This window comes from Nerophis ophidion, linkage group LG27 (genome assembly GCF_033978795.1).
Source record: "Nerophis ophidion isolate RoL-2023_Sa linkage group LG27, RoL_Noph_v1.0, whole genome shotgun sequence".
Classification (NCBI taxonomy): Eukaryota; Metazoa; Chordata; class Actinopteri; order Syngnathiformes; family Syngnathidae; genus Nerophis; species Nerophis ophidion.
In genome coordinates, this window is record NC_084637.1 from 8,471,102 (window position 1) to 8,497,550 (window position 26,449).

The 26,449-nt window shown below is 41.5% G+C and overlaps 1 protein-coding gene across 1 annotated transcript in view; it reads right to left on the reverse strand.

Moving 5' to 3' along the window:
- Positions 1–26,217, reverse strand: part of LOC133544571 (sodium/potassium-transporting ATPase subunit alpha-1) — a 55,291-nt gene extending 29,074 nt beyond the window's left edge. Inside the window, exons 1-11 of the mRNA XM_061890053.1 lie at positions 26,053–26,217; positions 25,718–25,828; positions 13,321–13,380; positions 6,431–6,532; positions 6,250–6,351; positions 6,075–6,188; positions 5,144–5,278; positions 4,951–5,068; positions 2,864–3,132; positions 2,484–2,792; positions 1,120–1,254 (exon numbers count right to left, since the gene is read on the reverse strand). Of these exons, the coding sequence (XP_061746037.1) occupies positions 1,120–1,254; positions 2,484–2,792; positions 2,864–3,132; positions 4,951–5,068; positions 5,144–5,278; positions 6,075–6,188; positions 6,250–6,351; positions 6,431–6,532; positions 13,321–13,380; positions 25,718–25,828; positions 26,053–26,064 (1,467 nt within the window). The 5' untranslated portion in view covers positions 26,065–26,217. The remainder of the gene's footprint in view (positions 1–1,119; positions 1,255–2,483; positions 2,793–2,863; positions 3,133–4,950; positions 5,069–5,143; positions 5,279–6,074; positions 6,189–6,249; positions 6,352–6,430; positions 6,533–13,320; positions 13,381–25,717; positions 25,829–26,052) is intronic.
- Between the last annotated feature and the right edge of the window lie 232 nt (positions 26,218–26,449).

Sequence of the window (26,449 nt, forward strand, 5' to 3'; positions counted from 1 at the left end):
AGCATTTGTTGTCCCAAAACCTGTATGTACCTTTCAGCATTAATGGTGCCTTCCCAGATGTGTAAGTTACCCATGCCTTGGGCACTAATGCACCCCCATACCATCACAGATGCTAGTTTTTTAACTTTGCGTCGATAACAGTCTGGATACTTTGCTTCCCCCTTTGGTCCGGATGACACAATGTCGAATATTTCCAAAAATAATTTGAAATTTGCACTCGTCAGACCACAGAACAGTTTTCCACTTTGCATCAGTCCATTTTAGACGATCTCGCGCCAAGAGAAGCCGGCGGCGTTTCTGGATGTTGTTGATAAATGGCTTTCGCTTTGCATAGTAGAGCTTTAACTTGCACTCACAGATGTAGCGACAAACTGTATTTAGTGACAGTGGTTTTCTGAAGGGTTCCTGAGCCCATGTGGTGATATCCTTTACAGATTGATGTCGGTTTTTGATACAGGGATCGGAGGTCACGGTCATTCAATGTTGGTTTCCGGCCATGCCGCTTACGTGGAGTGATTTCTCCAGATTCTCTGAACCTTGTGATGGACCGTAGATGTTGAAATCCCTAAATTTCTTGCGATTGCACTTTGAGAAACGTTGTTCTTAAACTGTTTTGACTATTTGCTCACGCAGTTGTGGACAAAGGGGTGTACCTCACCCCATCCTTTCTTGTGAAAGACTGAGCATTTTTTGGAAAGTTGTTTTTATACCCAATCATGGCACCCACCTGTTCCCAATTAGCCTGCACACCTTGTGGGATGTTCCAAATAAGTGTTTGATGAGCATTCCTTAACTTTATCAGTATTTATTGCCACCTTTCCCAACTTCTTTGTCACGTTTTGCTGGCATCAAATTCTACAGTTAATGATTATTTGCAAAAAAAAAAATGTTTATCAGTTTGAACATCAAATATGTTGTCTTTGTAGCATATTCAACTGAATATGGGTTGAAAATTATTTGCAAATCATTGTATTCTGTTTATATTTACATCTAACACAATTTCCCAACTTATATGGAAACGGGGTTTGTAAGAAATATGCCCAATGATGAAGTTATGAATAATTTGAACACAAGAGAGCACAAGTGAGCAGTTTCTGTGAGTGGTTTTCTGCTGTTTACCTGGTACTTGTTGGTAGAGTTGAAGGGTATTTCAGCAAGCTTGGAATATTTTTCTCGCATGCCCTTGACAGATCCACAGCACAACTCAATACATTTGAGCAAGGCAGCCTCAGAAGCATCACCGGCGACGTCCCTCTGTCGATTGGAAGTCAGGAAAAATCAGTGTACTCACTTAAGAACGCCTCAGGGATATAGTTTCATGAATGCTCATTGGTCCACATTATCTGCCAAAAAATAAAGGCTGTGTAGCAGGCCTGGGCAATTATTTTAATCGGTGGGACGGATTTAGATAAAAATACAGTGTGTCCGGGGTATCTATTTTTAGGAACATTAATACAAAACCTCACAATAATGATTGAAAGCTAAAAACGTTAAGGCAGACCGCCTTAAAAACAGAATGGAATTTGAGATTTTTTTGCTGAATGAGACATGAAAATAAAGAATGCGGTAGTTATGTGGGCCTACCAAGGATGTCGTGGTGGTTTGTGCAGCCCTTTGAGACACTAGTGATTTAGGGCTATATAAGTAAACATTGATTGATTGATTGATTGTTGCAGTTAAATAGATGGGAAATAGACCGGAATGAGAATCAGCACCTCCAAGTCCGAGTCCATGGTTCTCGCCCGGAAAAGGGTGGAGTGCCATCTCCGGGTTGGGGAGGAGACCCTGCCCCAAGTGGAGGAGTTCAAGTACCTAGGAGTCTTGTTCACGAGTGGGGGAAGAGTGGATCGTGAGATCGACAGGCGGATCGGTGCGGCGTCTTCAGTAATGCGGACGTTGTATCGATCCGTTGTGGTGAAGAAGGAGCTGAGCCGGAAGGCAAAGCTCTCAATTTACCGGTCGATCTACGTTCCCATCCTCACCTATGGTCATGAGCTTTGGGTCATGACCGAAAGGATAAGATCACGGGTACAAGCGGCCGAAATGAGTTTCCTCCGCCGTGTGGCGGGGCTCTCCCTTAGAGATAGGGTGAGAAGCTCTGCCATCCGGGAGGAGCTCAACGTAAAGCCGCTGCTCCTCCACATCGAGAGGAGCCAGATGAGGTGGTTCGGGCATCTGGTCAGGATGCCACCCGAACGCCTCCCTAGGGATGTGTTTAGGGCACGTCCAGCTGGTAGGAGGCCACGGGGAAGACCCAGGACACGTTGGGAAGACTATGTCTCCCGGCTGGCCTGGGAACGCCTCGGGATCCCCCGGGAAGAGCTAGACGAAGTGGCTGGAGATAGGGAAGTCTGGGCTTCCCTGCTTAGGCTGCTGCCCCCGCGACCCGACCTCGGATAAGCGGAAGATGATGGATGGATGGATGGAAATAGACCAAAACGTTCAGTGCCTGATGATCTCAAGGTTTCTATAGAAGTTGATACCTTCAGAATTGGAACGTTGCCTTGCTCGGCCAGGAAGACAGCTCGGTTACAGAGCCCAGCAATTCTGGATAGGGCAGACCAGGTATCAGAGCTCCTGTCAAAGGATGTGCCGCTCTGGTTCTCGGTGGTGTCAGCCTCGTGAATCTGGTTGTCGAACCACATGTGCGCCACTGTCATCCTGTTTTGGGTCAAGGTGCCGGTTTTATCCGAACAGATGGTGGACGTGGACCCCAGCGTCTCAACGGCTTCCAGGTTCTTTACTAAACAGTTCTTCTTGGCCATACGCTTGGCAGTCAGAGTCAGACATACCTGGAGACAATCAGTGTTATGCTGGCAATCAAGAGAGTGTTTGGAATTGAGAACTGAACGGCAAAGCTCACGGTGACGGTTGCCAGTAGACCCTCTGGAACGTTGGCAACGATGATTCCAATAAGGAAGATGACCGCCTCCAGCCACCCGTACCCAAGTATAAGGGAGAGAATGAAGAAAGACACGCCCAGGAATACGGCCACACCAGTGATGATGTGGATAAAGTGCTCAATCTCAACGGCGATGGGAGTTTTTCCGCCTTCCAAGCTGGAAGCCAGTGTGGCGATGCGACCCATGACGGTGCGGTCTCCGGTGTTGATGACGATTCCTTTGGCCGTGCCTAGAAAAAGTTTTTCCAAGGTGATTATTAATTAAAAAACGTAACACAAACCCTGTTTCGATATGAGTTGGGAAATTGTGTTAGATTTGCAAATAATTTTCAACCCATATTCAGTTGAATATGCTACAAAGACAACATAGTTGATGTTCAAACTGATAAATATTTTATTTGCAAATAATCATTAACTTTGGAATTTGATGCCAGCAACATGTGACAAAGAAGTTGGGAAAGGTGGCAAAAAATACCGATAAAGTTGAGGAATGCTCATCAAACACTCATTTGGAACATCCCACAGGTGTGCAGGCTAATTGGGAACAGGTGGGTGCCATGATTGGGTATAAAAACAGCTTCCCCAAAAATGCTCAGTCTTTCACAAGAAAGGATGGGGCGAGGTACACCCCTTTGTCCACAACTGCGTGAGCAAATAGTCAAACGGTTTAAGAACAACGTTTCTCAAAGTGCAATTGCAAGAAATTTAGGGATTTCAACATCTACGGTCCGTAATATCATCAACAGGTTCAGAGAATCTGGAGAAATCACTCCACGGCCGGAAACCAACACTGTATCACAAACCGACATCAATCTGTAAAGGACATCACCACATGGGCTCAGGAACACTTCAGAAAACCACTGTCACTAAATACAGTTGGTCGCTACATGTGTAAGTGCAAGCTAAAGCTCTATTACGCAAAGCGAAAGCCATTTATCAACAACATCCAGAAACGCCGCCGGCTTCTCTGGGCCCGAGATCATCACAGATGGACTAATGCAAAGTGGAAAAGTATTCTGTGGTAGACGAATCCACATTTCAAATTATTTTTGGAAAAATCCGACATCGTGTCATCCGGACCAAAGGGGAAGTGAACTATCCAGACTGTTATCGACGCAAAGTTCAAAACCCAGCATCTGTGATGGTATGGGGGTGCATTAGTGCCCAAGGTATGGGTAACTTACACATCTGTGAAGGCACCAGGTACATACAGGTTTTGGAACAACATATGCTGCCATCTAAGCGCCGTCATTTTCATGGACGCCCCTGCTTATTTCAGCAAGACAATGCCAAGCCACATTCAACACGTGTTACAACAGCGTGGCTTCGTAAAAAAAGAGTGCAGGTACTTTCCTGGGCCGCCTGCAGTCCAGACGTGTCTCCCATCGAAAATGTGTGGCGCATTATGAAGCGTAAAATACGACAGCGGAGACCCCGAACTGTTGGGGCGGCATAGCTCGGTTGGTAAAGTGTCCATGCCAGCAACTTGAGGGTTGCAGGTTCCGATTCCCGCTTCTGCCATCTTAGTCACTGCCGTTGTGTCCTTGGGCAAGACACTTTACCCACCTGCTCCCAGTGCCACCCACACTGGTTTAAATGTAACTTAGATATTGGGTTTCACTATGTAAAGCGCTTTGAGTCACTAGAGAAAAGCGCTATATAAATATAATTCACTTCACTTGAACGGCTGAAGCTCTACATAAAACAAGAATGGGAAATAATTCCACTTTCAAAGCTTCAACAATTAGTTTCCTCAGTTCCCAAACGTTTATTGAGTGTTGTTAAAAGAAAAGGTGATGTAACACAGTGGTGAACATGCCCTTTCCCAACTACTTTGGCCTGTGTTGCAGCCATGAAATTCTAAAAAAAAAATCAAGTTTATGAGTTTGAACATCAGATATCTTGTCTTTGTAGTGCATTCAATTGAATATGGGTTGAAAAGGATTTGCAAATCATTGTATTCTGTTTATATTTACATCTAACAATTTCCCAACTCATATTGAAACGGGATTTGTAATTAATTTTTTTTTTTTTTTTACAATGAATACCTTCAACACAGTTGGTAGAGAAAAAAGCAATGTTCCTGGTCTCCAGTGGGTTGTCATTGGAGAAATCTGGAGTACGGGTCTGTGGCTCGGATTCACCCGTCAAAGAAGAGTTGTCCACCTGCAAATACAGAGAAGGAAAATTAGGAGTCCAAACATATGTTCGTTTTTATGGGATGATTTCTGAGGAAATGACCTTGCAACCATTGGCGGAGATGATTCGCAGATCAGCAGGGATCCTGTCACCGCCTTTCACCTCCACCAGGTCTCCAGCCACCACGTCCTCAGCGTTAATGCTGTTCTTCTCTCCGTCACGAATAACCAAAGCTTGCTACAGAATAATGAGCGACATACACAATATTTAGAGCAGGGGTAGGGAACTTATGGCTCGCGAGCCAGATGTGGCTCTTTTGATGGCTCTTGGATAAATCTGAGCTGACGCTGCTTAACACGATAAGTAATGAATAATTCCAATTATAATGAAAAATAACGTTCAAAATATAAAACATTCTCATGCATTTTAATGTTCAAGAAGTTGCGTTAATGGTAAGAAGTAAGTTATTCATCATTGGTAGGTGTGGGGCTTGCCCTCCTGGGGGTTCTTCAGACCACCAAGCACCGACATGAGAGCCTGTTTCAGGGTTACAATATTGTTTTATTTTTCAGTAAGTCTCTCAGTTGCTTTCCAGCATTTGTCTTTTTCTCTTTCGTTCTCGCTCGCACTCTGGCTCCAGCCCCGACCCCGTCTCTCCTCCTAGCTGCTGCTTCTAAACAGAGCGACAAGTGATTAGATAACAAGGCCCGGCTGGGCCATCTACGCATCTGTCGCTGATTTCGAGGCCGGTCCTGGCAACACCCTGCTTCGCTGCAGGCCCGAAGGCCACACCCCCTCCACATTTAGCTTCAGAATAACAATGTTTTTAGAAAGAATAAGAGACATGAAATGTTGGTCTTACTTAAAAATGCACGCGTTTAGTTGTGTTCAGTGTTAAAAAAAATATTATATGGCTCTTAGGGAAATACATTTTCAAATATTTGGCTTCTTGGCTCTCTCAGACAAAAAGGTTCCCGACCTCGATTTAGAGTCTCTGTTGCTTCGTTGCATGCTCGGGTTTGCAGAAGCTTACCTGTGGGACCAGGTTTTTGAACGACTCCATGATCTTGGAGCTCTTGGCCTCTTGGTAATAGGAGAAGCAGCCGGTGATGATGACGACGGCAGAGAGCACAACGCCAAGGTACAACTAAAAGAAGAAGACTGATTCACACACGCTGCCCAGTACACACTCGCAAATGCTGCCTTACGTTATCATTCTGGGGTTCGTCTTCATAGGACGCCTGGATTCCGTATGCGATGAAGCAGAGGACGGCGCCGATCCAGAGAAGCATGGAGAAACCGCCAAAAAGCTGGAAAGGAGACATTTAGGCCTCAGAATGAACATTATTTATTATTTCATTAATGAATGCAATTGGAAATCAAGTTTACCTGTCTGCAGAACTTGACCCACTCGGGTGTAGTGGGTGGAGGGGTGAGAGCATTCGGGCCATCACGGGCCAGCACCTCCTTTGCTCTGGTGGCAGTCAGACCCTGCACAGGAATGAAATACGCAAGTGAGTGTACAAACCCCGTTGGGAAATTGTGTTAGATGTAAATATACACAAAATACAATGATTTGCAAATCCTTTTCAACCCATATTCAATTGAATGCAATACAAAGACAAGATATTTGATGTTCAAACTCATAAACTTTTTTTTTTTTTTTGCAAATAATAATTATCTTTACTTAGTGCAAGTTAAAGCTCTACTATGCAAAGCGAAAGCCATTTATCAACAACATCCAGAAACGCCGCCGGCTTCTCTGGGCCCGAGATCATCCAAGATGGACTGATGCAAAGTGGAAAAGTGTTCTGTGGTCTTGACGAGTCCACATTTCAAATTGTTTTTGGAAATATCCGACATCGGGAAGGGGAAGCGAACCATCCAGACTGTTATCGACGCAAAGTTCAAAAGCCAGCATCTGTGATGGTATGGGGGTGCATTAGTGCCCAAGGCATGGGTAACTTACACATCTGTGAAGGCACCATTAATGCTGAAATGGAACAACATGTGCTGCCATCTAAGCGCCGTCTTTTTCATGGACGCCCCTGCTTATTTCAGCAAGACAATGCCAAGCCACATTCAACACGTGTTACAACAGCGTGGCTTCGTAAAAAAAGAGTGCGGGCACTTTCCTGGTCCGCCTGCAGTCCAGACCAGTCTCTCATCGAAAATGTGTGGCGCATTATGAAGCGTAAAATACGACAGCGGAGACCCCGGACTGTTGAACGACTGAAGCTCTACATATTATTTGTCATTTGCAAATAATAATTAACTTAGAATTTCATGGCTGCAACACGTGCCAAAGTAGTTGGGAAAGGGCATGTTCACCACTGTCTTACATCACCTTTTCTTTTAACAACACTCAATAAATGTTTGGGAACTGAGGAAACTAATTGTTGAAGCTTTGAAAGTGGAATTCTTTCCCATTCTTGTTTTATGTAGAGCTTCAGTCGTTCAACAGTCCGGGGTCTCCGCTGTCGTATTTTACGCTTCATAATGCGCCACACATTTTCGATGTGGCTTGGCATTGTCTTGCTGAAATAAGCAGGGGCGTCCATGAAAAAGATGGCGCTTAGATGGCAGCATATGTTGTTCCAAAACTTGTATGTACCTTTCAGCATTAATGGTGCCTTCACAGATGTGTAAGTTACCCATGCCTTGGGCACTAATACACCCTCATACCATCACAGATGCTGGCTTTTGAACTTTGCGTCGATAACAGTCTGGATGGTTCGCTTCCCCTTTGGTCCGGATGACACAATGTCGAATATTTCCAAAAACAATTGGAAATGTGGACTCGTCAGACCACAGAACACTTTTCCACTTTGCATCAGTCAATTGCAACAATTAGCCTGCACACCTGTGGGATGTTCCAAATAAGTGTTTGATGAGCATTCCTCAACTTTATCAGTATTTATTGCCCCCTTTCCCAACTTCTTTGTTTCATGTTGCTGGCATCAAATTCTAAAGTTAATGATTATGTGCAAAAAATTCTTATCAGTTTGAACATCAAATATCTTGTCTTTGAAGCATATTCAACTGAATATGGTTTGAAAATTATTTTCAAAACATCGTATTCCGTTTATATTTACATCTAACACAATTTCCCAACTCATATGGAAACAGGGTTTGTACTTTGGAGAGAAGCAGCTCTTTAGGAGGCGGATTCAAATTTAATTAAAATGAAAAATGATAAGATGTTGCGGCTCTAATGGGCTTGTAAAAGAAAATGCGTGATAAAGTCAAAGAAGACTTTGTATCGGAGTTTTCAGTGAACACTCTGTACTCGAACAAAGTCAAGGTCACACATTCTCAGGGAGTAAAAAAAAAAAAAAGGTTGACAGCGTCAATGAGAATGAATACTTTGTTTAGGGCCAAACTCAGGCAGATCAGGTCTCAGGAAGATAATCAGTATCAGTCAAGCCCTTGATGTGTGTGAGGCTGTTTTGTGCGTTGTAACTCGATATCGTGTGTCCTCAGCCGTGTGACCCTCATGCTGAGGATGTCTTCGCCATCATACATAAACTGATCAGTTGAAAACAATAATCATCTACATTATATGAAGGATACACTGCAAAAAGTCAGTGTTCAAAAACATGAAAAAAAAATACAAAAACGAGTGGTGGTTTTTTTGAACTAAGCAAAATTATCTGCCAATAGAACAAGAAAATTTCCAAAACAAGTCAAATTAGCTAACCTCAATGAACCCATAAATACTTTAAAATAAGTATATTCCCACTAATTAAAATGAGACCTTTTTGCTCAATATGTTGAAAAATATTCTTAAATTAAGTAAATGTTAGTGCCATTATTTTGACATAATGATATGCATACATCATGATTTTTTTTGTTTTTGAAGTAAGAAATTATTACTTTAAAAAAAGTGCTTTTCTACTTGTGAGTGTTGATGACACAGCTTTGCAACATTTGATATTCTAGTTTCAAGTCAATAAAATCTCAGCAACAAGCTGTAATATCTTACTGAGATCTTTTAGGACCAAAACCCTTAAAACGAGTAAAACACACTAACATAAAATCTGCTTAGTGAGAAGAATTATCTTATCAGACAGAAAATAAGCAAATATTACCCTTATTTTAGATCTTAGAGGGGAACATTATCACCAGACCTATGTAAGCGTCAATATATACCTTGATGGTGCAGAAAAAAGACCATCTATTTTTTTAACCGATTTCCGAACTCTAAATGGGTGAATTTTGGTGAAAAAACGCCTTTCTGTTTATCGCGCTGGAGGCGATGACGTCAGAATGTGACGTCGCCGAGGTAACACAGCCGCCATTTTCATTTTCAACACATTACAAACACCGGGTCTCAGCTCTGTTATTTTCTGTTTTTTTGACTATTTTTTGGAACCTTAGAGACATCATGCCTCGTCGGTGTGTTGTCGGAGGGTGTAACAACACTAACAGGGAGGGATTCAAGTTGCACCACTGGCCCGAAGATGCCAAAGTGTCTGCCGCCAGACCCCCATTGAATGTGCCAGAGTGTCTCCACATTTGACCGGCGATGCTAAGACAGACATGGCACAGAGATGTATGGATAACCTGCAGATGCATTTGCAACTATAAAGTCAATGAAATCACAAAGGTGAGTTTTGTTGATGTTGACTGCCAGCTAATCAATGCTAACATGCTACGCTAATCGATGCTAACATGCTATTTACCGGCGGTGCTAAAGCAGACATGGCACAGAGATGTATGGATAACCTGTAGATGCATTTGCAACTATATTACGTTTCCTTCCACCCACATTTAATGCGAAACAAACACTTACCAATCGACGGATTTAAGTTGCTCCAGTGTCAAAAGATGCGAAAGTCCTGATCGTTTGGTCCGCACATTTTACCGGCGATGCTAACGCAGCTATTTGGCCATGCTATGGCTATGAATAGCGTCAATAGCTATTCGCTCAATAGCTTCAGTTTCTTCTTCAATATTTTCATACTCCAACCGTCTGTTTCAATACATGCGTAATCTGTTGAATCGCTTAAATCGCTGAAATCCGAGTTTGAATCCGAGCTAATGTCGCTATATCTTGCTGTGGTATTCCCATTGTTTGTTTACATTGGCAGCACTGTGTGACGTCACAGGGAAATGGATAGTCGCATCACAAATAGCGAAAATCAAGCACTTTAAAGCTTTTTTAAGGGATATTCCAAGACCGGTAAAATTTAGAAAAAAATTTCAAAAAATACAACAAGCCACTGGGATTTCCGTTTTTGCGGTGTATAAATTACGCATGAATGACAGAAGTGACAAACCGTGCGAATAGCTTTGATAGGGGCGGTATAGCTCGGTTGGTAGAGTGGCCGTGCCAGCAACTTGAGGGTTGCAGGTTCGATTCCCGCTTCCGCCATCCTAGTCACTGCCGTTGTGTCCTTGGGCAAGACACTTTACCCACCTGCTCCCAGTGCCACCCACACTGGTTTAAATGTAACTTAGATATTGGGCTTCACTATGTAAAGCGCTTTGAGTCACTAGAGAAAAGCGCTATATAAAAATCATTCACAATTCACATTTTACAAGTTGATATCGTGCGAAATCTATCACGACCACAACATTGCTCCATGTATCACTTCCTACAACATTAGGCACATCTTACTAATCAACAATTTTTCTTAGTAGGAATTGACAGCAACACGGTGTCACAGGGGTTAGTGCATGTGCCTCACAATACGAAGTTCCTGAGTAGTCCTGAGTTTAATCCCGGGCTCGGGATATTTCTGTATGGAGTTTGCATGTTCTCCCTGTGACTGCGTGGGTTCCCTTCTGGGTAAAGGTTGATTGGCAACACTAATTTGGCCCTACTGTGTGAGAATGTTGTCTGTCTATCTGTGTTGGCCCTGTCATGAAGTGGCGACTTGTCCAGGGTGTATGCCGCCTTCTGCCCGAATGCAGCTGAGAAAGGCTCCAGCACCCGCCATAACCCCAAAAGGGATAAGTGGTAGGAATGGATGGATGGATGGAAGTGAAGTGTGTGCTTAAGCCAGGGGTCTCAGACATGTGGCCCGCCGTTATTTTGCGGCCCCCACATTAATATGAAAGTTTAATGTTAGTGCAGGCCGCAAGTTTTATATGAATGGCGCATGGCAGTGTTGTGTTATTTGGGTCCAAAATGGTTTTTTCAACGTTCTGGGTTGCCTACCCCTGCATTGGTGGAAAAGCGACAAATGAGTGAAAGCATCAGAAACGTTGCCATGGAGACCTTATTTTGCGGCCCCCACCCTAATATAAAAGTTTAATGTTAGTGCAGGCCGCGAGTTTTATATGAATGGCGCTTGACAGTGTTGTGCTATTTGGGTCCAAAATGGCTCTTTCAACGTTCTGGGTTGCCTACCCCTGCATTGGTGTAAAAGCGGCAAATGAGGGGAAGCGTCAGAAACGTTGCCATGGAGACGAGGGTTTTCTTACGTGCCTGGCTGCAGTCACACACAAACAGGGGTTAGTGAATGTGCCTCACAATACGAAGGTCCTGAATAGTCCTGAGTTCAATCCTGGGTTTAGGATTTTTCTGTGTGTAGTTTGCATGTTCTCCCCGTGACCTTCCGGGTACTCCGGCTTCCGGGGATAAGTTGATTGGCAACACTAAATTGGCCATAGTGTGTGAATGTTGTCCGTCTATCTGTGTTGGTCCTGTAATGAGGTGGCGACTTGTCCCCCACCTACTGCCCGAATGCAACCCCCCGCGACCCCAGTAGGGATAAGCGGTAGAAAAATGGATGGATGGATGGATGGAGTTGACACGGACGGTTACATTAATGATTTATTCCATACCCGAGACACATTATTTAGCGGCTGAACACTAGTCGGCCTGATTACACTGCAAAAACTAGAATCTAAGTAAAATTTAATATCTCAAATAAGGGTGATATTTGCTTATTTTCTGTCTGATAAAATAATTCTTCTCACCAAGCAGATTTAGTTAGAGTATTTTACTTGTTTTAAGGGTTTTGGTCCTAAATGATCTCAGTAAGATATTACAGCTTGTTGCTGAGATTTGATGACCTATATTGAGTAAAACATGCTTGAAACGAGAATATCAACTGTTGCAAAACTGTGTCATTAACACTCACAAGTATAAAACTGCTTTTTTAAAGTAATAATTTCTTATATCAAGCATGAAATAAAAATCATGACTTTTGACACAATTGTCTCATATTAAAAACAGATGACAGCCAAATGGTCTTTGCTGTTTTATTTTCAATGAAACAATAGAAAAGATGTACTCTTATTGTAGTACAGTTGGCACAGTACAGTAAACTGACAATTTTGAACAGAAATAGTTCATGCACATTCATATAAATTCTTCAAAATCACAATTAAAAAAAAAAAAAAAAAAAAAAAAAAATATATATATATATATATATATATTATATATATACACACATATATATATATATAGAAAAATTATATATATATACACATATATATATATTTATATACACACACACATATATATTATATATATATATACACACACATATAAAGATATATATATATATATATATATATATATACACATATATATATATATATACACACACATATATATATATATATATACATATATATATATATATATACACATATATATATATATATATATATATATACACACACATATATATATATGTATACATATATACACACATATATATACATACATAACATATATATATACATATGTCTATGTATATATATTATATATACGTATATATATATATATATATATACACACGAGCGGTTGCCTTGTTGCCTTTCTATTAAGAAAAATAAACTAGTTTTTAGTATAAGTTTGCTGGTTTCAAGAAATGTAATGCCGAGCACATATCATTATGTCAAGATAATGGCACTAACATTTACTTAATTTAAGAATATTTTTCAAAATACTGGGAAAAAAAGGTCTCATATTTGTTTTTTCTACCAAGAAAAGTGCACTTGTTATTAGTGAGAATATACTTATTTTAAGGTATTTTGGGGTTCATTGAGGTTAGCTAATTTGACTTGTTTTGGAAAGTCTTGACAAGCCACATTTTCTTGTTCTATTGGTAGATAATTTTGCTTAGTTCAATTTTTGTATTTTTTCTTCCTTGTTTTTGAAGACCGACTTTTTGCAGTGTGGAAATATCTCAGAGTTCTGTACCACCGCAAACTACAAGCACAATTATAAACATTGTTATATGAACGCCTCATTTAAAAGTGTCAGTCAAAAAGGAAAATGTTTGCATTTGCAAAACCAGAAATGTCAGAGTACTCACCCTGGTGAGGTCGGTTCCGTACTTCCTATGAAGTTCATCCAAGGTGAGCTTGTGATCGTCCTATGGATGAAAAGACAGGAGGGATTATTATTTTTTTTGTATTCATGATCTATTTGGAAGATTAAAAAAAAACATCCTCTTATGTCCTTCAGAGGGAACTCGATGACAAGGCAAAATAATGTTGTGTGTTGGGGAATTCAACGCAATACAAAAAATTACCGTATTTTTCGGACTATAAGTTGCAGTTTTTTTTCACAGTTTGGCCGGGGGTGCAACTTGTACTCAGGAGCGACTTAAGTGTGAAATTATTAACACATTAATGTAAAATATCAAATAATATTATTTAGCTCATTCACATAAGAGACTAGAAAAGAAAGATAAAGTCAACGCAAACATGGAAAACAATGTAAAAAACACTGTAAAATCAAATTGATCATTAAACAACCTCTTTAAGCTGAGATGCAAAAATGAGGAAGACGTAAGAAATTTCTTAAAAAAGTAACAAAATAGTCTGAAAATGTAAACATGCAGAAATCTGAAAAGAAAAATGTTTTGTGGACGTATAAGATTTCATCGGATTTAGCAATTAGGAGTGACAGATTGTTTGGTAAACATATAGCATGTTCTTTACCAGGGGTCACCAACGCGGTGCCGGCGGGCTCCAGGTAGCCCGTAAGGACCAGATGAGTCGCCCGCTAAAAATAGCTCAAATAGCAGCACTTACCAGTGAGCCGCCTCTATTTTTCAAATTTTATGTATTTACTAGCAAGCTGGTCTCGATTTGCTCAACATTTTTAATTCTAAGAGAGACAAAACTCCAATAGAATTTGAAAATCCAAGAAAATATTTTAAAGACTTGGTCTTCACTTGTTTAAATAAATTCATTTATTTTTTTTACTTTGCTTCTTATAACTTTCAGAAAGACAATTTTAGAGGAAAAATACAAGCTTAAAAATGATTTTAGGATTTTTAAACACATATACCTTTTTACCTTTTAAATTCCTTCCTCTTCTTTCCTGACAATTTAAATCAATGTTCAAGTATTTTATTTATTTTTTTTATTGTAAAGATTAATAAATACATTTTAATTGAATTCTTCATTTTTGCTTCTTTTTTTTCGACGAAGAATATTTGCGAAATATTTCTTCAAACTTATTATGATTCAAATTCAAAAAAATTATTCAGGCAAATCTAGAAAATCTGTAGAATCAAATCGAAATCTTATTTGAAAGTCTTTTGAATTTCTTTTAAAGTTTTTGTTCTGGAAAATCGAGAAGAAATAATGATTTGTTTTTGTTAGAAATATAGCTTGGTCCAATTTGTTATATATTCTAACAAAGTGCAGAGTGGATTTTAACCTATTTAAACATGTCATCAAAATTCAAAAATGTATCTCAACCTAGAAAAATTACTAATGATGTTCCATAAATTCTTTTTTTTTAATTTTTTCAAAAAGATTCAAATTAGCTAGTTTTTTTCTTAATTTTTTCTGTTGAATTTTGAATTTTAAAGGGTCGAAATTGAAGATAAACTATGTTTCAAAATGTCATTTTCATTTTTTTGTGTGTTTTCTCTTCCTTTAAACCCTTCAATTAAGTGTTTTTTTCATCATTTATTCCCTACAAAAAACTTTCCGTAAAAGGAAAAAAAATGTACGACGGAATGACAGACGGAAATACCCATTTTTTTAATACATCTATAGATTTATTTATTAAAGGTAGATTGAGCAAATTGGCTATTTCTGGCAATTTATTTAAGTGTGTATCAAACTTTGCATTAATGGGTACTTGGGTACTTGGGTACTTGGGTACTTGGGTACTTGGGTACTAATTAATGCTTTGCATTAATCAGTACCCAAGGCACCTTTTCAGTTGGTTATTCATGCGTCATATAACGTACACTTTATTCAGCTTGTTGTTCACTATTCTTTATTTATTTTAAAATGCCTTTCAAATGTCTATTCTTGGTGTTGGGTTTTATCAAATAAATTTCCCCCAAAAATGCGACTTATATATGTTTTTTTTCTTCTGTATTATGCATATTCGCCAGGTGCAACTTATACTCCCAAAACTACGCTAGTCCAAGCAGACTTTTGAGTAAAAGTGTCTGCTACTGATTAAAAAAGTGAAACGCGTGGGCCAGACTGTAAGCGCCGTGGTCTACGGCTGTCAGAAAATGATATCGGCTGCCAAAGCGAATCAGCGTTCGCCCCCCAAAGAACGTTTCCTGTGCTGAAAGACAGCTCGTTTGCGTGACATTTACCAGCAGGGAAGCCAACTTTGTCGCTCTGCTGCTTCTAGTATTTGTTTAGCTAAATAAACACAACCAATGACTGCCAATGAGTTTGGAATAAAAAAAAGTGAGGCACATGAAAGGGATGTGAAATACTCAACTTTTGGTTACGGATATGCAACAAAATATTAAGGAATTTAAATTTTTTTTTTATTCAAACATTATTAAGAATTATGCCTCAGCCCTGATGAAGGAAACATTTTGTCGCCACGGAAACCATCTTGATTTTTTTTTCCCCTAGCAGGACTTTGACACTTCAAGATGTAGTTCACGAGATGATGAAACAATTATTAACAGAGCGACTACTGTTTGACTAATTCGGTTCCTTTGCCTCGTCGTGAAGTAACATTGAACTTTCATAGACCAGTTTTTGACGAGAGAATGTCGACGGTTAACTTTTTCTCGTTCGAGACGGTGACGGCGTGGCCTTGCCACATTCTCACTCTTCTCAATAATATATCGTTGCAGGGTTTTATTACTTAACCATTCCCACCTACAGGGCTTTAGTAACTAATCGTAAGGCATCAAGGTGACGCCGTATTGTTTCCAGAGGTGGGTGATGTCGCCAGGTGGACTGCCTGGCAACTACAGGCTTAAATGGTGCTGTGGTGATTAACATGCGCATGAGTCCAAAGGAATCAGGTGCATGACATGAGGACAGAGGTGGGTAGAGTAGACAGATAGTGTACTCAAGTAAGAATACTGTTACTTTAGAGGTTTATTACTCAAGTACAAGTAAGGAGTAGTCACCCAAATATTTACTTGAGGAAAGTACAAAAAGGATGGTGTGAAAAAAGTACTGAGTAATCTGTTCGTTTAATGACGGCAACAAGTAATGCACAAAAACAGAAAAATAGCAATGAACAATTTCAGAGCCAGGAATATCTCTAAAACAACTAAAACAATAATATATATTAAATAATATTTATTTGGTTTTACAGTGTTGAAAAAAAAATACAAAATTAATTTTACCTTTGCAAGCTCATTATACTATTGGCTAAGTTTTATATTATTATAAATGTAAGTTTCTCAATACCCGACCTGTTTTTTGTGCCTTTAAAAAAGATTTAGAACTCTACATTAAAACACTCTACCTCTAACAACCAAAAAGCTGTGAAAACGACGATGCTGTGTTCCAAATTTAAGTTATTGACTGAAATTGAGTGAGCCTATGACTTTGCACTTTGTTTATTTTATACATATATATATATTTTTTGAATTCTATTTTAGTTACTTGGAATTTACAACCCCTGGCGCCGTTTTGTACGGTTTTTATACTGTTTTGTACTGTTTGTGTACTTACTTTGATTATTATTTTCAACTGTTTGTAGATGTTGAAATTTATAAATAAAGGTTTATGGAAAAAAAAAGAAAAAAAAAGTGCAGTTAATCATGTGACCGCCTGGCTCGGTTTGATTGGTGAAACGGAGTCAAACGTCACCAGTGACTGCATTTGATCGGTGAAACAGAGTCAAACGTCACCAGTGACTGCATTTGATTGGTGAAACGCAGTCAAACGTCACCAGTGACTGCATTTGATCGGTGAAACTGAGTCAAACGTCACCAGTGACTGCATTTGATCGGTGAAACGGAGTCAAACGTCACCGGTGACTGCATTTGATCGGTGAAACAGGAGTCAAACGTCACCAGTGACTGCATTTGATCGGTGAAACGGAGTCAAACGTCACCGGTGACTGCATTTGATCGGTGAAACGGAGTCAAACGTCACCAGTGACTGCATTTGATCGGTGAAACGGAGTCAAACCGGTGACTGCATTTGATCGGTGAAACGGAGTCAAACGTCACCGGTGACTGCATTTGATCGGTGAAACGGAGTCAAACGTCACCAGTAACTGCATTTGATCGGTGAAACGGAGTCAAACGTCACCAGTGACTGCATTTGATCGGTGAAATGGAGTCAAACGTCACCAGTGACTGCATTTGATCGGTGAAACGTAGTCAAACGTCACCGGTGACTGCATTTGATCTGTGAAACGGAGTCAAACGTCACCAGTGACTGCATTTGATCGGTGAAACGTAGTCAAACGTCACCGGTGACTGCATTTGATCGGTGAAACGGAGTCAAACGTCACCAGTGACTGCATTTGATCGGTGAAATGGAGTCAAACGTCACCAGTGACTGCATTTGATCGGTGAAACGGAGTCAAACGTCACCAGTGACTGCATTTGATCGGTGAAACGAAGTCAAACGTCACCGGTAACTGCATTTGATCGGTGAAACGGAATCAAACATCACCGGTGACTGCATTTGATCGGTGAAACGGAGTCAAACGTCACCAGTGACTGCATTTGATCGGTGAAACGGAGTCGAACGTCACCGGTGACTGCATTTGATCGGTGAAACGGAGTCAACCGTCACCGGTGACTGCATTTGATCGGTGAAACGGAATCAAACGTCACCGGTGACTGCATTTGATCGGTGAAACGGAGTCAAACGTCACCAGTGACTGCATTTGATCGGTGAAACGGAGTCAAACGTCACCAGTGACTGCATTTGATCGGTGAAACGGAGTCAAACGTCACCAGTGACTGCATTTGATCGGTGAAACGGAGTCAAACGTCACCAATGACTGCATTTGATTGGTGAAACGGAGTCAAACGTCACCAGTGACTGCATTTGATCGGTGAAACGGAGTCAAACGTCACCAGTGACTGTATTTGATTGGTGAAACGGAGTCAAACATCACCAGTGACTGCATTTGATCGGTGAAACGGAGTCAAACGTCACCAGTGACTGCATTTGATCGGTGAAACGGAATCAAACGTCACCGGTGACTGCATTTGATCGGTGTAACGGAGTCAAACGTCACCGGTGACTGCATTTGATCGGTGAAACGGAGTCAAACGTCACCAGTGACTGCATTTGATCGGTGTAACGGAATCAAACGTCACCAGTGACTGCATTTGATCGGTGAAACGGAGTCAAACGTCACCAGTGACTGCATTTGATCGGTGAAACGGAGTCAAACGTCACCAGTGACTGCATTTGATCGGTGAAACGGAGTCAAAGGTCACCAGTGACTGCATTTGATCTGTGAAACGGAGTCAAACGTCACCAGTGACTGCATTTGATCGGTGAAACGGAGTCAAACGTCACCAGTGACTGCATTTGATCGGTGAAACGGAGTCAAACGTCACCAGTGACTGCATTTGATCTGTGAAACGGAGTCAAACGTCACCAGTGACTGCATTTGATCGGTGAAACGGAGTCAAACGTCACCAGTGACTGTATTTGATCGGTGAAACGGAGTCAAACATCACCAGTGACTGCATTTGATCGGTGAAACGGAGTCAAACGTCACCAGTGACTGCATTTGATCGGTGAAACGGAGTCAAACGTCACCAGTGACTGCATTTGATCGGTGAAACGGAGTCAAACGTCACCAGTGACTGCATTTGATCGGTGAAACGGAGTCAAACGTCACCGGTGACTGCATTTGATCGGTGAAACGGAGTCAAACGTCACCAGTGACTGCATTTGATCGGTGAAACGGAGTCAAACGTCACCAGTGACTGCATTTGATCGGTGAAACGGAGTCAAAGGTCACCAGTGACTGCATTTGATCGGTGAAACGGAGTCAAACGTCACCAGTGACTGCATTTGATCGGTGAAACGGAGTCAAACGTCACCAGTGACTGCATTTGATCGGTGAAACGGAGTCAAACGTCACCAGCGACTGCATTTGATCGGTGAAACGGAGTCAAACGTCACCGGTGACTGCATTTGATCGGTGAAACGGAATCAAACGTCACCGGTGACTGCATTTGATCGGTGAAACGGAGTCAAACGTCACCAGTGACTGCATTTGATCGGTGAAACGGAGTCAAACGTCACCAGTGACTGCATTTGATTGGTGAAACGGAGTCAAACGTCACCAGTGACTGCATTTGATCGGTGAAACGGAGTCAAACGTCACCAATGACTGCATTTGATCGGTGAAACGGAGTCAAACGTCACCAGTGACTGCATTTGATCGGTGAAACGGAGTCAAACGTCACCAGTGACTGTATTTGATCGGTGAAACGGAGTCAAACATCACCAGTGACTGCATTTGATCGGTGAAACGGAGTCAAACGTCACCAGTGACTGCATTTGATCGGTGAAACGGAGTCAAACGTCACCAGTGACTGTATTTGATTGGTGAAACGGAGTCAAACGTCACCGGTGACTGCATTTGATCGGTGAAACGGAATCAAACGTCACCGGTGACTGCATTTGATCGGTGAAACGGAGTCAAACGTCACCAGTAACTGCATTTGATCGGTGAAACGGAGTCAAACGTCACCAGTGACTGCATTTGATCGGTGAAACGGTGTCAAACGTCACCAGTGACTGCATTTGATCGGTGAAACGGAGTCAAACCGGTGACTGCATTTGATCGGTGAAACGGTGTCAAACGTCACCAGTGACTGCATTTGATCGGTGAAACGGAGTCAAACGTCACCAGCGACTGCATTTGATCGGTGAAACGGAGTCAAACGTCACCAGTGACTGCATTTGATCGGTGAAACGGAGTCAAATCGGTGACTGCATTTGATCGGTGAAACGGAGTCAAACGTCACCAGTGACTGCATTTGATCGGTGAAACGGTGTCAAACGTCACCAGTGACTGCATTTGATCGGTGAAACGGAGTCAAACCGGTGACTGCATTTGATCGGTGAAACGGTGTCAAACGTCACCAGTGACTGCATTTGATCGGTGAAACGGAGTCAAACGTCACCAGTGACTGCATTTGATCGGTGAAACGGAGTCAAACGTCACCAGTGACTGCATTTGATCGGTGAAACGGAGTCAAACGTCACCAGTGACTGCATTTGATCGGTGAAACGGTGTCAAACGTCACCAGTGACTGCATTTGATCGGTGAAACGGAGTCAAACCGGTGACTGCATTTGATCGGTGAAACGGAGTCAAACGTCACCAGTGACTGTATTTGATTGGTGAAACGGAGTCAAACGTCACCGGTGACTGCATTTGATCGGTGAAACGGAATCAAACGTCACCGGTGACTGCATTTGATCGGTGAAACGGAGTCAAACGTCACCAGTAACTGCATTTGATCGGTGAAACGGAGTCAAACGTCACCAGTGACTGCATTTGATCGGTGAAACGGTGTCAAACGTCACCAGTGACTGCATTTGATCGGTGAAACGGAGTCAAACCGGTGACTGCATTTGATCGGTGAAACGGTGTCAAACGTCACCAGTGACTGCATTTGATCGGTGAAACGGAGTCAAACGTCACCAGTGACTGCATTTGATCGGTGAAACGGAGTCAAACGTCACCAGTGACTGCATTTGATCGGTGAAACGGAGTCAAATCGGTGACTGCATTTGATCGGTGAAACGGAGTCAAACGTCACCAGTGACTGCATTTGATCGGTGAAACGGTGTCAAACGTCACCAGTGACTGCATTTGATCGGTGAAACGGAGTCAAACCGGTGACTGCATTTGATCGGTGAAACGGTGTCAAACGTCACCAGTGACTGCATTTGATCGGTGAAACGGAGTCAAACGTCACCAGTGACTGCATTTGATCGGTGAAACGGAGTCAAACGTCACCAGTGACTGCATTTGATCGGTGAAACGGAGTCAAACGTCACCAGTGACTGCATTTGATCGGTGAAACGGTGTCAAACGTCACCAGTGACTGCATTTGATCGGTGAAACGGAGTCAAACCGGTGACTGCATTTGATCGGTGAAACGGTGTCAAACGTCACCAGTGACTGCATTTGATCGGTGAAACGGAGTCAAACGTCACCAGTGACTGCATTTGATCGGTGAAACGGAGTCAAATCGGTGACTGCATTTGATCGGTGAAACGGAGTCAAACGTCACCAGTGACTGCATTTGATCGGTGAAACGGAGTCAAACGTCACCAGTGACTGCATTTGATCGGTGAAACGGAGTCAAACGTCACCAGTGACTGCATTTGATCGGTGAAACGGAGTCAAACGTCACCAGTGACTGCATTTGATCGGTGAAACGGAGTCAAACGTCACCAGTGACTGCATTTGATCGGTGAAACGGAGTTAAACGTCACCAGTGACTGCATTTGATCGGTGAAACGGAGTCAAACGTCACCAGTGACTGCATTTGATCGGTGAAACGGAGTCAAACGTCACCAGTGACTGCATTTGATCGGTGAAACGGAGTCAAACGTCACCAGTGACTGCATTTGATCGGTGAAACGGAGTCAAACGTCACCAGTGACTGCATTTGATCGGTGAAACGGAGTCAAACGTCACCAGTGACTGCATTTGATCGGTGAAACGGTGTCAGACGTCACCAGTGACTGCATTTGATTGGTGAAACGCAGGCTTGTGATAGATCCTACTTTGACGGTCTGTCTGACAAACCAAAACAAACAAAGCGTGATTTAACGGATCAATGAAAATCAGTAGCGAGTAGCGAGCTGAATGTCGATAAATGGAGCGGAGAAAAAGTTGCGTTTCTTCTCTATAAATATACTCAAGTAAAAGTAAAAGTATGTTGCATTAAAACTGCTCTTAGAAGTACAATTTATCCCGAAAGTTACTCAAGTAGATGTAACGGAGTAAATGTAGCGCGTTATTACCCACCTCTGATTGTTTCCATTATGACTGTTATACTATGGCTACGTCCTTCAGTGGCGATAGGACTTTGAGTTCTAGTTAAGACAAACTTTGTCTCATAATCATTAATATTTCACCCACATTTGGCAACCTTCAGTGCCACTTTTGAGGGCAGACTCTGACATGGGAAGTTTTGAAACACCCTCAAGTATAATTATAGCATTTTGTTACCAGTATTTTGTCACTAAGGAATATTCGTTCATTAAATAATTTGGTATCACTTAAGTATGGGGAACACATATTCACCATTAATTAACATGCAAATCGGTAACATATTGGCTCTTAATTAGTCATTATTAACCTTCCTCTTGTGTTAACTTTCTGTTACCATCTCTTATGTTAAAGGGGAACATTATCACCAGACCTATGCAAAAGTCAATATATACCTTGATGGTGCAGAAAAAAGACCATCTATTTTTTTAACCGATTTCCGAACTCTAAATGGGTGAATTTTTGCGAATTAAACGCCTTTCTGTTTATCGCTCTGGAAGTGATGACGTCAGAATGTGACGTCTCCGAGGTAACACACCCGCCATTTTAATTTTCAACACATTACAAACACCGGGTCTCAGCTCTGTTATTTTCCGTTTTTTTGACTAATTTTTGGAACCTTGGAGACATCATGCCTCGACGGTGTGTTGTCGGAGGGTGTAACAACACTAACAGGGAGGGATTCAAGTTGCACCACTGGCCCGAAGATGCCAAAATGTCTGCCGCCAGACCTCCATTGAATGTGCCGGAGTGTCTCCACATTTTACCGGCGATGCTAAGACAGACATGACACAGAGATGTATGGATAACCTGCAGATGCATTTGCAACGATTAAGTCAATGAAATCACAAAGGTGAGTTTTGTTGATGTTGACTGCCAGCTAATCGATGCTAACATGCTACGCTAATCGATGCTAACATGCTATTTACCGGCGGGGCTAAATCAGACATGGCACAGAGATGTATGGATAACCTGTAGATGCATTTGCAACTATATTACGTTTCTTCCCACTCACATTTAATGCGAAAAAAACACTTACCAATCGACGGATTTAAGTTGCTCCAGTGTCAAAAGATGCGAAAGTCCTGATCGTTTGGTCCGCACATTTTACCGGCGATGCTAACGCAGCTATTCGGCCATGCTATGGCTATGAATAGCGTCAATAGCTATTCGCTCAATAGCTTCAGTTTCTTCTTCAATATTTTCATACTCCAACCATCGGTTTCAATACATGCGTAATCTGTTGAATCGCTTAAATCGCTGAAATCCGAGTTTGAATCCGAGCTAATGTCGCTATATCTTGCTGTGGTATTCCCATTGTTTGTTTACATTGGCAGCACTGTATGACGTCACAGGGAAAATGGCCAGCAGACTCTTCGCAGAGAGCGAAAATAAGGCACTTTAAAGCTTTATTTAGGGATATTCCGAGACCGGTAACATTTTTGAAAAAAATTTCAAAAAATACAAAAGCCACTGGGAACTGATTTTTATTGTTTTTAACCCTTTTGAAATTGTGATAATGTTCCCCTTTTACGGGTCGGTTTTGACCCGTGTCTAAAATCAGCTGTAAAAAACACTAAAAACAATTATCTATCATCCATTTTGTTTATCATTTTGGTTACCTTGTTTGGCTTTCTTATCTATGAAAATATTTGTTTTAATATTTTTGGTGTGGGCCATTGGGCCTTTTTTTGTTAGTATACCCCTCGGTTTCAATTAAAAAAATGGTAAAATGAACCTCGAGAGAATCGTATAAATAAATAAAAGATTGATGTGTTACCTCAGTGGTTCTCAAATGGGGGTACGTGTACTCCTAGGGCTGGGGTCGGCAACCTGCATGCGGCTCTTTAGCGCCGCCCTAGTGGCTCTCTCTAGCTTTTTCAAAAATTTAGGAAAAATGGAAAAAGATCGAGGGGGAAAAATATAAAAAAATATATTTTTTGTTTTAATATGGTTTCTGTAGGAGGACAAATATGACAAAAGCCTCGCTAATTTTTAAAAAGCACACTGTTTTTAATAAACATGCTTCACTGATCAAGTATTTGCCGAGCGCCGTTTTGTCCGACTAATTTTGGCGGCCCTTGAACTCACCGTAGTTTTTTTTTACATGTATAACTTTCTCCGACTTCCTAAGAAGTGATTTATGCCACTTCTTTTTCTGTCTCATTTTGTCCACCAAACTTTTAACCTTATGCATTCATGCACAAAGGTGAGTTTTGTTGATGTTAATGACTTGTGTGGAGTGATAATCAGACATATTTGGTCCCTGCATGACTGCAAGCTAATCGATGCTAACATGCTATTTAGGCTAGCAATGTGTACATATTGCATCATTATGCCTCATTTGTAGCTATATTTGAGCTCATTTGGTTTCCTTTAAGTCCTCTTAATCCAATTTATATCTCATGACACACTATCTGTATGTAATATGGCTTTTATTTCTAGCTAGTTTTTCTCTTCATTTTTTTCGGTTGAATTTTGAATTTTAAAGAGTCAAAATTGAAGATAAACTATGTTTCAAAATGTTATTGTTTTCTCCTCTTGTAAACCGTTCAATTAAGTGTTTATTTCATCTTTTATTCTCTACAAAAAACCTTCCATAAAAGGAAAAAAATGTACGACGGAATGACCGACAGAAATACCCTTTTTTTTTTAAATATATTTATATATATAGAGATTTATTTATTAAAGGTAAATTGAGCAAGTTGGCTATTTCTGGCAATTTATTTAAGTGTGCATCAAACTGGTAGCCCTTCGCATTAATCAGTACCCAAGAAGTAGCTCTTGGTTTCAAAGAGGTTAGTTATATGTTCCCTTAGTGTCCAAATAACTCTAAATTAAGTCTTTGTTACTTTAATAATCAACTAATTAACGGTGAATATGTTCCCCATACCAAAAGTTGCTGTCTTTCCAGAACATCGTGACCTGACCTTGTCAAGGACATTGAAGTATCTGGGGGGAAAAAGTTCAAACTTTTGTTTCCCACAAACACGTAACCTTGGCCAGCGCCTCCTCCTCGACATTGGAAAATGCTTACATTTACGTTTGTTTTCCTGATGGTGAGCTTCTGTCTCGTGACCTTGACCAACGACCACGGTCCGCCACCAAAAAAAAAAAAATGCTGACACCAACAGAAATTCGCAAAGGGACCGCGCAAGACATTTCAAAGACCTTCATTTTGAAAGCTGACAGATAACTACGTCTACGCTGCAAATTTCAATTTCCGCTCCCTTCGAAGATCTGAAAAACTTCACAGCCTGTAACGGTTAACACGTGAAAGTGCTTAAAAAAAAGCAGCTCTTGTGAAAGAGAGGGCACACACAGCCTCCATTCATGTGACCACGCCGTCAGGTCGAGGCCGAGTGTTTGTCGGGGTCATGACGGCGACCAATGGCAGAAAAACGGCGGTGTGACAACAGCCCTTGGACGGGTACGGTCATCGAGTAAACTCGGCGTATTCCACGCTTATGTACTCACCAGATCCACTTCTTTCTTCAGATCATCCATGTTCTTTTTCTCCTTGGCCTTCTTGTTTTTCTTGCTGTTGCCATCGGTCGTTGGTGCCAGTTCGTACTCATTTTTCCCTCTCTGGATTGAAGAGATAAGGAGGAGACGTTGAGACACATGCGAGAAGCCGCTTCCTCTTCAGCTACTCAAACGGGCTGTCAGACGGGAGTTAATTATTGCCAGGAATGAAGTCAGGAAACAGTTTTTGACAACACAACTGAACGCACGGAAAGCAAGCAGGCAAAAGTGACTCTTAATCAAAATTAGGAATTGAAAGCATGTGAGCAACAAGTTCCACTACTTACTCCCAGGCCCATGGTTGCAACGCAAGTCTGAGAACAGTCAATCCAATTGTCTTATAACTTCAACCTTCCTACTCCGCCTCTAGCGCTCTCTCACCCGCTCTCTCTCTCTCTCTTGCTCTGCGAGCCCTATGTCTTTACTCTCTTGCCAGAGCAGAGAAGATAGGCCGTCTCACATTAGCATAGCTTTATACCCACCTGCAGGGGAGAGGCGGAGGAGTTTGAAGGGGTGGAGCCAGTGCGTAGTAGGGTCGGTTGTAAACGTTGAAACCCAACAGGTGAGTGGTAGAAACGGGGGTGGGGACTTAATGGCGGCCTGCGGAAGGGAAACTTGCCCTTCGCTTGCTCCCGATACGTTGGGCCCTGGTTCTGCTTTGAAGTTGAACATAAAACCGAGGGC